The 12,664-nt window shown below is 37.7% G+C and overlaps 1 protein-coding gene across 2 annotated transcripts in view; it reads right to left on the reverse strand.

Annotated features, from left to right (window-relative positions):
- Positions 1–287: 287 nt before the first annotated feature.
- Atad2 (ATPase family AAA domain containing 2) overlaps positions 288–12,664 on the reverse strand; it is a 41,890-nt gene continuing 29,513 nt past the window's right edge. For both annotated transcript variants that reach the window (XM_034517584.2, XM_076911370.1), the window contains exons 19-28: positions 12,049–12,234; positions 11,011–11,146; positions 9,786–9,982; positions 8,940–9,099; positions 6,713–6,835; positions 6,463–6,603; positions 5,277–5,666; positions 3,801–3,934; positions 3,178–3,306; positions 288–1,507 (exon numbers count right to left, since the gene is read on the reverse strand). In XM_034517584.2, the coding sequence (XP_034373475.1) occupies positions 1,463–1,507; positions 3,178–3,306; positions 3,801–3,934; positions 5,277–5,666; positions 6,463–6,603; positions 6,713–6,835; positions 8,940–9,099; positions 9,786–9,982; positions 11,011–11,146; positions 12,049–12,234 (1,641 nt within the window). In that variant the 3' untranslated portion in view covers positions 288–1,462. The remainder of the gene's footprint in view (positions 1,508–3,177; positions 3,307–3,800; positions 3,935–5,276; positions 5,667–6,462; positions 6,604–6,712; positions 6,836–8,939; positions 9,100–9,785; positions 9,983–11,010; positions 11,147–12,048; positions 12,235–12,664) is intronic.

Here is a 12,664-nt window from a genome sequence, read left to right on the forward strand (position 1 = left end):
TGAGGCAATCCTCCTGCCTTTACTTCCCAAGGGCTGGGATTATTCAAGTAAGCACCATGATGTTTGGCAGTCAGTCCTATATTTATCTCTAAACAGTTTTTAAAAGCTGAAGAAGGGGCAGTAAGATGAGCCAGTAGGCTAATTACCATACAAGCCTAATTACCTAGTTTGATCCCTAGAATTCACATCACGTGAAAGTGGTAGCAGAGAAAGACTTCACAGAACTGTTCTCTGATCCCACATATACATTATGGCTCATATATATTCACACAAGAACTAGAAACAAGTTAACAGTTTTCAACTTTAAATTTTATTATACAAAATGTACAATAAAAGGATACATCTGAAATAAGTTATAATAAACTTCAATCTTAATGTGTGGCTAACCTTGAACTCCTGATCTTCCTGTCTGCCTCAAGGGCTGAGATCCAGATACATATACACTCAACATATACAATATTATCTCTATTAACATGAACATGTTCAAATGTTATCAGTGTTTGGCATTTTTAAATAGGCGTATAGAACAGCATCTACTAATTAAGCTATCCAAATTACTGCATTTTAGAAATATTTTAAATCTTACACTGAGCTCTTAGGTCTGACCCTTACCACCACCATCACATCACCAACAACCCCACAGCCTCTCAAACTTCACTGGCTATTCTCAAACAAGCTTTCCAACACATGCTGTTCTGCAGGCAGAGGTTTGAATGTCCCACTGAATAGTGTATGAAAGAAGCAAACAGTTTCAACTTAAAGAAACGTATTTTTGGTATCAATAATACAAAATTTATATTTATAGTCATATATGCATATAAAGAGTATTTATAGAATATAATCTAAACACAATGGTAGAAAGATAAACAGTTGTCAAAATACAAAAACTGGTCACTAATATTTGTTTGGCATATAATTACAAAAGTAAACAATACATTTAAAAATCTTTATTAAGCCAAATTAGAATTATAAAAATGTTTATCTAAAGACTAATTTTTATACTAAGTACAGAATTGTATTGAGGCCCTCTTGAAAATCACAACTTGAATTTTGGCAAATGGGAGAAAGGCATTAGAGGGAAAAAAAAAAAAAAGAAAGCAAACTACAACAGACATAATTCTAGTCTGACACAATAACCTACCAGGGAAGGGTAAAACTAAAAGTCCTTCAGCTAACAACAAAATATTCCAATGCTGCTAAGTTATTAGTGTTATAAAACATTAATTATCAAAATAGCTTTAAGATTTTGCCAAACTATTACTATTGTTACAGTACTTCCCTCAAACACCTAAGACTTATCAGTTATCTTACTACATGTACAGAAATATCAGGAAATTTAAAATACTTTTACTATTTTAATCTTTTCTTGAAGATGCAAGATTTCATCTTATCTTGCATCAGTTATGAAGATATATCCGAAGATAAATAGAAACTGAATATAAAATACTTGAATGTAATGACTTCATGATTTGGAACAATTGAAGTTTTCTACTGCTTGCTCCATTTTCTGTGTAAAAGACAGGAAGGAAAAACATTTCAATATTGAAAAAAGCTAAAAAAAATAATAATAAAAAAAAAAAATAATTTCTTTGCCTTTCCCCAACAGATAGTAATAAGGATATTAATTATCCATGTAAATATCGGGTCAGTTTGGTATACTTTTATATACAATGTAAGCAGTAGTATTCCATATTTAATATAAGACATTCCTAGTTTTACTGATACCATGGAGCCACTGTTTATCATAAATACAATCTAATTAATTTCTTAGATTTATGATATACACTCTATAATCATCATATAAAAATAGCCTCTATAGACCCAGTCCTTCTTTAACTTTTTTTTTTTTAACAGATTTGAGATGGTCAGCCTGTGAGTTAAGGGACTACAGCAAATTCATGGCTTGGAGTTTATTGATAGGGTGTTTTCTATGTTTTATTTAGAAATAGCTGAGTGGAGTTAACAGACAACAGTCCAGATTACCTTACATGGATAGTTGGTTTTCTTTTCTTTTCTTTCTTTCTTTTTTTTTTTTTTTTTTTGTTTTTTTTTGTTTTTTGAGACAGGGTTTCTCTGTGTAGCCCTGGCTGGCCTCGACCTCAGAAATCCACCTGCCTCTGCCTCCCAAGTGCTGGGATTAAAGGCGTGCGCCACCACCGCCCAGCGATAGTTGGTTTTCAAAACGTCAGAAGTCCACAGAATTGACAATTGACGTTACAAACATGTCTGTAGTAATGTTCATTTTGATTAGAGACCTGTCTGCTCCTGACAGCTTCCTGTATTGAATTCTAAGAAGAAATTGAGCATCTTTGGAGTTACTCCAATTGTGGTGACACAGCCACTAGACAAGAATTGCCTCTTTCTATCTGCAAATTACTGTCCAGAAAAGAACACACTTGCAGAATAGTCAACTGATTATATCTGCCTAGACAGAGTAATCAGCCCTTAATAATTCTGCAGCACTAGGTCTGTCAGATGATCCTGGGCCAGAAAGCTGAAGAGCGGATGCTCCAACGTTTTGTAGTATAGGGACTGTCCAGGTGTTCAGAGGTCTCTATAAATTGGCTAAGTTTTAGAAGCTATGCTTTGTGCTTCCCACAATTTTAGTTAACTCATTCATTCTGGATTTCTGACGGGGTTGAAAACTTATAGGCTCATAGCCAATCCTGGCTATTTACCTTGAGAGAAAAGATTTGAGTGGATGGTTTTTAGCTGACATTCATTCTAAAGCCAAGGAAAAAGCCAGGTTCAGAACTAAGTGTTTTAGTTAGGAGAGATGACAGAGGTTCTGGTTAGTCAACAAAATGACTGGGTATTAGGACTATCTTGTACCTCACTGGTACAAATTGGCATAATTATGCTCTAATTGTATTTTAAGAGAAAAGTTTTATTTTAACAGGAAGGGTGATATGTAGGAGGAGCTAAGGTGGGAGGAGTACTGAGAGGAAGAGAAGGAGTAAGGAGAGGAGAAGGAGAGGAGAAGCTAGGTGATGAGAGAAAGAGAGAAAGAGGGGGGAGACAGGGAGGCAGATGTTCACGTGTCTCCACCAGTCAAAGATATAGATCTCTGTAAATTTGAGGCCAGCCTGGTCTGCATATGTTCTATATAATCAGGGCTATATAGAAAGATACTGTCTCAAAATAAGCAATGAAACCAGTTGTAAGTTCAAACTTTACCTGAACAAGTGCTGTTTTGTCATAGTCCCTGCGGTGCTCATAAATACACTGGCTGATTACCGCATACAAATTTTCCAGTTGGAATATATTATATTCCTGACTTTTTTTAACAACAGTCTTCAAAAGATTCTAAAAGAAAACAAGTGTTTATATGTGCCAGATTAATTCCTTGCAACAATATTTTTAATTCTGAATGCTCAGGGTATAAAGGTAACATGCTAGCAAAGTAAGCTGCTGCAGAGATATATAGGCCTCTGGCAATGATTCTCTTAGATTTCCTTCATTCTATGACACCAGCTTTGGCCCTGGGTTAACTTTAAGTATCCTGAAAACCACAGCATACATTAATTATATCCACAAACTTCCCCAGACAAATTTCTTTATAAAAAATTATTTAAATATTTATCTAATGTGTACTTGGTGGCCAGAGGCCAGAAGAGGGCACAGGATAAGTCCTCACGAGCAGCCAGAGCTCTTAACCTCTGAGCCAGAGTTCCAGCCCAGAAGAGCTTTTCCTTAAGGAAAAGGAATTTAAGAGGAATCCTTATGTTGTTAATTTACCACTAGCTGGCAAGAAAGAACAAAATGTCTAGTGAAAGCATTATGATTTCAGTTTAACATACTTTTAACTGCTTATGGTCCACAACAAGTGAGGGTGTAGGCTGAGAGAGAATTGCCAGAGCCTTCTCCATACTGATGAGCTGCTGCTGTTCTACCTGGGAACGTCTAGCTCGAGTCATTCGCAGAAAACCCATCTCTAATGAGAAAAATTAAACAATTATTATTTGGTTCACAAACATAATGCCTAAGACAAATAACTAGATTATAATGCGTGCCTTTAATCCCAGCACTCAGGAGCCAGAAGATTGATCCTTATGAGTTAGAAACCAGGTTGTCCTACATAATAAGCTCCAGGATAGTTGAGGCTAATTAGTAAAATTTGTAAAAGCAAACAGAATCCTACCAAAACAAAAACAATATAAGAAGTACTTTTCAAATTGATTATTTAGAGGATTCTTCAACAGGCACCTTGAAACTGGCGGAAAGGAGCATACAAGTCAGGTATCATTTTCTCTCAGCAATTAATGGGATAATAATCACTAAAAAAGTTGGTATTAAGCTGGATGCTAGTTATGTAATCTCTCATTTGAACAATGTCTTTTCAGGACCTGAGTGTTTCCTTGCCTCATTCAGCACTCCTTCTCTAGCTGAGAAGTGCCTGCATCTCTGCTTCCCCCTTTTCCCAGCCCCTCCTTGGACATGGGTTAGAGGTTGGTTTGCATTCACTTGTGCAGTAGTTTACTACTGCGGTTGCACTCAAGAGACTTTCTGTAATATCTCCAGCTCATTACAGTACAGCTGAGAAACACGGGACCCTGCCATGACCTTAGAGTGACCACAGGGATCGAGTTCCCAGGACAGTCCATCAACACAAAAGCCTAGGTTATACATGGGTGTTTTGGTCTATTAGCTGAAAGGTTAAGTAAAGATAATGCTATTTTTCTACTTAGTTAACATCTGTGCTCTGAAAAACAGCAGAAGCCAATAAATTGGTATGTAATAACTTTGTTTAAAAATTATCTCAGCCAGGCAATGGTGGCGCACGCCTTTAATCCCAGCACTTGGGAGGCAGAGGCAGGTGGATTTCTGAGTTTGAGGCCAGCCTGGTCTACAGAGTGAGCTCCAGCACAGCCAGGGCTACACAGAGAAACCCTGTCTCGAAAAACCAAAAAAAAAAAAAAAAAAAAACCAAACAAACAAACAAAAAAAAACTCAAGTTTTAAAAGGTGTTTATTATTTTTTTTCTTTCTGTTTCTTTTTTTTTTCCGAGACAGGGTTTCTCTGTGTAGCCCTGGCTGTCCTGGAACTCACTCTGTAGACCAGGCTGGCCTCGACCTCAGAAATCCGCCTGCCTCTGCCTTCCAAGTGCTAGGATTAAAGGCGCCACCACCACCCGGCCTTTCTGTTTCTTGAAACAGGGTTTTTCTTTAATAGGTTAGAGCTAGCCCTATAGACCAGGTTGGCCTCAAACTCAGATCCACCTGCCTCTGCCTCCTGAGTGCTGAGGTATTTCCGTTTTCTGTTTCCATGAGACTTACCTTTTGATTCATTTTCTTCGGGAATGTCTATGACCGGGGAGCTAGAGGCACTGCCACTGCAAACAATCCTGTCTTTTTTCAGTTCTGTGCCCTCTGTTGTTTGCTTAAGCTCTTCAAGTTCATTCTCAATATTAGAGGAACTTGAGTTATTTTTCAAGTCTATGTTGCTTTCAGAGGTATTTTGCTTGTCACTGTCTTCTACTGACGACTCCCCCGTGTTTCCGAGCTCCGTGTGCTCTGCATGTGTACGCTGACTGTCCTCTGTGTCACTCCTGCTCGGACTGCTCATCGCAGTCTGGCTGCTGTCTTCAGCTTGGGAAATTTTCCTTCGCTTTATTTTGGAGCCTACATGCCACTTTGACTTTTTACGGAATTTTCTCTTCAACTGAGCTTCAAGGGATTTAACAAAAGAAAACAAGATGAAGAAGTAAAGAAGTCAAGGAACCACAGTACTTTCACATGGCTGGAATACAGAAACAGTACATTAACTGTGATAAGATGGAGAAGTAAACAATGGCCAGGCCACAAAATGACCTAGTTCTGGTTGATATTTTTAAATTATCAAAAAATCTGAAATAACTTTAAGGAAGGCAATGACATGATTTCTGTGATACACTTTAAGTTACTGCTGAGCAGCTGAGCAGCAGCATGGGATACAAACTGAGTGTGAAGGTCAAGCCTTACAATGACGTCACACACACGAATTCACTGGAACCTCACTTTAGCTGACGAGCTTTGCTGCCATTAGCATTATCAGTTTACAGTGGAAGAAACTAAATATGAAAGAGCTAATTTCTGTCTGGGGTAGACAGTAAAACTGCGCTTCATTTGTCTTGGGAAGAGGTGAAACTTAGCAGACACTACAACTGGAGAAATTCAAAGTGAACTTGAAAAACCACTACAAAAATAAACTTAATACAACTCAGAAGATAGCTGAGTGTTTGGGTGGTAACAGAAGGCAGAACTTCAGCACAACACCAAGGCTTTGTCACTGAACAATTCACTGCATTTGCAAAAATGTATATAGAAAAAGAAGGCTCTGGGTAATTTATAGTTTAGTTGTTTGAATACCAGCAAAATAGGTGCAATTTACTGTGTTAGCAAAGCAAAGTATAAGTCTCAAAGTAAAGGGTGTAAGAAGAGAATAAAGGAACGCCATAAATGAGTATTACTCCAGAGTACTTACCAGGAGTGCTGCACGCCACGGGAGTACAAGGTGCCTTTAGCTTCTCAGTCTGCTCTTGATCTGACTTTTTGTCACCAACAGTAGAATTTTGCTTTGGCATGACGTGGTAGTAAGATGGTGCATATTTGGAGGAGCTACAACCTTATAAACATTTAAACAGGATTTTAAGGATTGTTTCCAGAACTCAAAGTCATACAAAGAAGGAAAGAATTCATCTAAAACAACTTCAGATGCCCAAGCGTTTTCCTACCTCTTTTCTTCCTAGATTCCTGAATTTCTTCACAAAGCTGCTCAAAGTCTTCATCAAGCTCTTCTTTAATTATTGCATAGGCAGTGTCTCTTAAAGCACATGCTCTATGCCTAATAAGACGATCTGAGAAATAAGGAAATAGAATTCTTAATACTTTTACAAAAGTAAACAATATTTTGGGTAAAAATAGTAGCTATTGCAATTCCTTAACTTCATACAAAGAGTAAGTTATATTCTGGTTTGAGTGATAATCTAATGATTTGGATACATGTCAAGGCCAACCTGAGTTATATCATCTTAGGGGGCTGGCATTCTTTAATCCCTATTCTGGGGAAGCAGAGGCAGGCAGATCTCTCTGAGTTTTAGGTCAGCCAGGGCTACATACACTGTGAAACTGACTCAAATCAACCAACCAACCAACCCTAAAAAAAGAACAAAAGGAACTTTAATAGTTCCTTTCATTGGCCTAGAATGTTTTCAGCCTGAGACTTATTACTGAATAAACTCACCCTTTCTTTTTCTTTTTAAACTGTGGCTGGTTCAACTAACTGAGCCATTCTGGCTCAAACTCCTCTTCAAGCTGACTGACTCAACCTGCTTCTCTCCTTGGCAAGTAGACATCCCTTTCAAACATGAACTTTATGTAAAAGTCACTGTTTGGGATTAAAGGTGTGTGCTAGGGAGAGCCACACTACAATAACACAATCTTGGTGTTCACAGTGTGATCAAATATCCTGCAACAGCTCAGCTATTAAAAGCCTGGATTCACACAGCCAAACAGTGGATGCAGCTTGGAGACTCTTAGGGAAGAATAGGAGGAAAAATGGCAGCCCTGAAGATATGAACTCCATAAGAGGACCAACAGAGTCAACTAACCTAGACCCTTAGGGCTCTCAGAGTCTGAATCACCAACAAAAGAGCATACATGGGCTGGACCTAGGCCTCCCCGCACATATGTAACAGATGTGCAGCTTGGTCTACACGTGGGTCCTGAAAAACTGGAACAGGGGCTATCCCAAAAGCTTGTACATGGGGTGTGCTCTTCTAGCTGAGTTGCTTTGTCTGGCCTTACTGGGAGAGGAAGTGCCTAGCCTTGCAGAGACTTGAAGACCCAGGGTAGGGGGATACCAGGGAGGCTCCCACCCGCTCAGAGGAAAAGAGAGGTGGGGGAGGGGGGGAGGATTATGGTGGGGTGGTGACTGGAAGAACAATGAGCAGGATGTAAGGTGAATAAGTTAAAAAAATTTTAATCAAGGAAATTTAAAAAAAGAAATCAAGAAAATTAAAAAAACAAAACAAAACAAAAGCCTGGGTTCAAAGCCCAGCACCCACATGACAGCTCACAACTGCAATTTCAGTTTCAAAGAATCTAATACCCTCAGACAGACATAAGGCAAAACACCAATGCACATAAAATAAGAATAAATACATCATTAAAGAAACTTAAGCCGGGCAGTGGTGGCGCACGCCTTTAATCCCAGCACTTGGGAGGCAGAGACAGGCGGATTTCTGAGTTTGTGGCTAGCCTCTACAGAGTGAGTTCCAGGACAGTCAGAGCTATACAGAGAAACCCTGTCTCAAACAAACAAACAAACAAAACACCCAACAACTTAAAAAGGGGCTGGAGAGATGGCTCAGCGGTTAAAAGCACTGCTCTTCTAGGGTGTTTGAAGACAGCTACAATGTACTCACATACATTAAATAAATAAATCTTTAAAAAAAAGAAAAAAAATACTTTGAAATCTATTTTATTAGTGCTTTATCTGTCTTTACACTTTCAGAAAGAGCAAAACAAGCTACTTTGTGTTTCATTAGAGTAGTGGTTTTCAACTTGTGACTCATGACCACACAGGAGATGCATATCAGACATCCTGCATGACAGATACTACAATTCATAACAGTAGCAGCATTACAGCTTTGAAGTATCAATACATTATGTGGTTCATATTTGGGGATCTGAATGACAAAAACAAGCAAACAAACAGAACCAGGAACTGTGCATTCAAATTCTGCCATTGTCCTTTCCTGGCACTGTGATTCTGAACAAAGTTTTAATTTTCCTAAACTATAACTTTCTCAGCTGTAGAATAAGATAAGATTATTATGAGAATTACATGGTATTTTGAATGTAAAATATTTATAACCAACCAACCAAACATCAACAACCCTTATTAATTTTGAGTATCCCCCAAAGCCACACCTTGAAAGGGAATTCACTAATGCTCACCTCCAGGATCTCTATCTGGATTGTATTCTAAAGCGTTACTACAGATCAGATCAATATCCTTCAAATAGTCTTTCACAGTGAGATATTTATGTAAATCAATTTTACTGATTACAGATGAAAGGTCCATTGGTTGCTTTATGACAGTGATATAATCAGGAACCTAAAATCCAAGCAAATGAGCAAATTATTAACAAACACTATATATTTTAAAAATAAAAATAATAGAAATTTAAAAAGGATTTTCTGTAATAGCAATACAGAATAAGTAAAATAAATAAGGATGCTACTATATTGATATGAATGCTTTGGCTCTATCATAATCTATTTCTGCTTGATATTTACTCCTATTCTTGAGCAGTTATATTCTCTAGTATTATCTTTTATTTCCTTATGAAATTGCTGCCCATTCTTCAATGTCGGTTTAAGAATGGACTCTGCAAAATACTGACACAAGCCTGTAATCCCAGCACTTAGTTCATGGTAGCCTATACTATACAGTAAATCCAGACCAGCCTGTACTACAAAGTAAGTCCCTGTCTCAAAACAAAAAAAACAAAAAAACCCACCTCTAAGTTCAACTTTTGAATCTACACATAATAATACCATGTGTAATTAAAACATTCTAAAGTTCCTTCTGTCTAAATGTGTAGAAAAGTTAACTGTTTATTCTCTGATACAATAGAAATATATTAGCTAGCTCTTAAAGTCTATACATGCTTAGGACACTAAGTTCATGTGCCCATATAGAGACCACAAGTTCAGAGTTCTGCAGGGCACCTACATGAACTATTTTGTTTGTCTATCATTATGACCTAAACATATTTGATCCAAAGACGAAATTAATACCTCATCAGGGTCAACAGGCTTAGTAAAGACTCGGAACCGCTTATCAATAGCAAGCCTATGTGTGACATTTCTTAAGAAAATCCTGAGTTCTCTGAATGTATCTTCTTCTTGTTCTTCAAGTCGTTTAACTTCCTCTGCTGTCAGTGGTCTTGGTTCAGGCGGTGGTGCTACTGGGAGCACCTCCAAGGCCTGCAGAACTTCACATGGAGGGAAGATTTTAGTATATACCCTCCACAGCAAATAACTCAGTGCAAACAGAATAAGGGCTTGAGAGTTATTTTCTTTACAGTGGATAGGAAACTAATAATCAGGATTAAAAGAAGAAATGAGACTAGAGGTTGCTTAGATATAAGTGCCTGCCATCAAACCCCATGACCTGAGTTCCTGAAATGATTTTTGTAAGCTGTGTCCTGACTTATGCATACACACACTAAATAAAACGTAATTTAAACTGGGTGGTGGTGGCACATGCCTTTAATCCTAGCACTTGAAAGGCAGAAAGAAGCGGGTGGATCTCTTTGAGTTCAAGGGCAGCCTGAGTTCAGCCAGAGAGGAGGGTTACACAAAGAAACTGTATTTCAAAAAAACAAAAAGAAAAAAGGAAAAAAGGAGAGAAAGAGTTCAACTTTTTAAGAGCATCCTGTTGATCCTGCAAAGGATCTGGGTTCATTCCTAGCACTGACATCTGTAACTCCAGTTCCAAGTTAATGTTAAGCAGCAATGAGGGACAAAGATAGAAGCATTACAAGAACCTGTGCAATTTAAAGACAGTTTTGTTTTTGTTTGTAAACAGAAAGAGTTGATGGTGGTAGTCCAGCTAAGAAGAGCTCTAGAGCTGGGGCGGTGGCTTGGTGGCTAAGAGCACCTTGATCTGATAGAGGACACACATTCAGTTCCCAGAACTCACATTAGGCAGCTCACAACTACCTAAAACTGTAGCTTCAACCACACTCTTCTGGCCTCCACAGGTTCCAGCTCTCATGTGCCTTTACATAATTAAACATAAGTCTTGAGAAAGAGTAACATAGACAAGCGGGGGCTAGTCTATGAAACATGTGAAACACCTTATGTACCTTAAAAATTTAGTCCATTTTAGCAGGAAGCAGAGCTATTTTAAGTCCTATACATGTCACCACCATAACTGAGGATGAATTTGTGTAATCAGGTCGATGTCAATAACATTAGCTGTAAATTTCTTATAATTATTCTCTATTAGATAACTAACCTGCTTTCTTTTGTGACACAGGAGGCTTTGAAGCTTGTTTTAAAATTAAATCTTCAAAAAATTTGGTTCGTTCTTCTTTATCTGGTAACTGGACATTAAAAATTTCTCCATAATCATGGGTAAACAATTCTTGTACCTAAAAATATATATATATAGAACATAGATGTATGCAATATACACAAACACACATTTATGCTACTAATTATTAATTCAACAGCATTTTTTTTTTTTTTTTGGTTTTTTTCAAGACAGGGTTTCTCTGTATAGCCTTGGCTGTCCTATAGTACATATTTCTATATGTCTTTTAAAGTAGTATACAGAAACAGGGAGATGACTCAGTGGTTAAGAGCACCGGCTGCTCTTCTAGAGGACCTCTGTCTGGGTCCCAGCACCCACATGGCAGCTCATAGCTATCTCTAACTCTTTATTTCCTGGGGATCTGGCCTCTACAGGCCCTGCATGCATGTGGCATATAAACTTGCAAGCAGGAAGGGCACCCCTACACAGAGAATTAAGTGTGAATAGTCGTGCTAAATTAGTAACTAAATATCAGATCATAGTTAGAATTCAAGAATCTAATTAGAATATAGTAACAGTTATTATACTAATTTATGCAATGGGCTTACCAAAGTTATTTAATTAACTCTCACAACCCAAAGACATGAAATGGGAATCAATGTTTTAAAAAAAAGGCATAAAAGCAAGTGATGCTGAAAAGTGGTTACAATTCATTACAAGGTAATAATAAAAAGAACATGCAACTCATAAAGGAAGATGTTAAATATTGATTAATTCAGAAGACTCATGGAAAAGTAAATACAAAATAGTCTGTCATGTAACATTTTTGTAATAGGAAAACTGTGCATCTCCTTACTAGACATGTATATTCTAAACAGTGAGCACACAACACAAACAGCCATCGATGGTGTACCTGATAAAAGTATTCCTTATTGTTTCATTTACCTCAGTAGCACTAGAACTTTTAAGTAAGCTGTTTTAGTATAAAGTAACTCCTATGCACCCCGCCCCCACAATTACCTCTTCAGGCAAAGCTGAGTATGGTTTCTCAGAAGTTGCAAGTAGTAAAACTGGAGCAAATGAAGGTATAGTCTGTAATAATGTTGTAAATGTGGCTTTGAGTGTCGGTCCAACTATTTCCCACCACAAGTGGATATGTGGGATATAGACTATGCTGGGTGCTGTTTTCTTAGCTTCACGAATCATCTAATAAAAAAAAATTTTTTTTTAATTACATTTGGTTTCTTTTTTTTTTTTTTTGGTTTTTTTTGGAGACAGGGTTTCTCTGTATAGCCTTGGCTGTCCCTTGCCTGTCCTGGAACTCACACTGTAGACCAGGCTGGCCTCGAACTCAGAAATCCGCCAGCCTCCCAAGCGCTGGGATTAAAGGCGTGCGCCACCACTGCCCGGCTATATTTGGTTTCAAAGTCGGCATATTAGTAAAATTAGCACTATAGTAATGTCCCAAAATTCTCACATAAAACCTTCACATTTTTGAATGCTTATCCAAAAACCCTTATAACCACTTAAAAGTGTTCAATAAATGCTTTATTTGGGAGAAAATAATTTATTCAGGAAACTAGGAAACAGGCCAAGAAATCTACAAGTCTATTCTGCCGTACAAATATAAAACATT

The sequence above is a fragment of the Arvicanthis niloticus genome, chromosome 13 (assembly GCF_011762505.2).
Source record: "Arvicanthis niloticus isolate mArvNil1 chromosome 13, mArvNil1.pat.X, whole genome shotgun sequence".
Lineage (NCBI taxonomy): Eukaryota > Metazoa > Chordata > Mammalia > Rodentia > Muridae > Arvicanthis > Arvicanthis niloticus.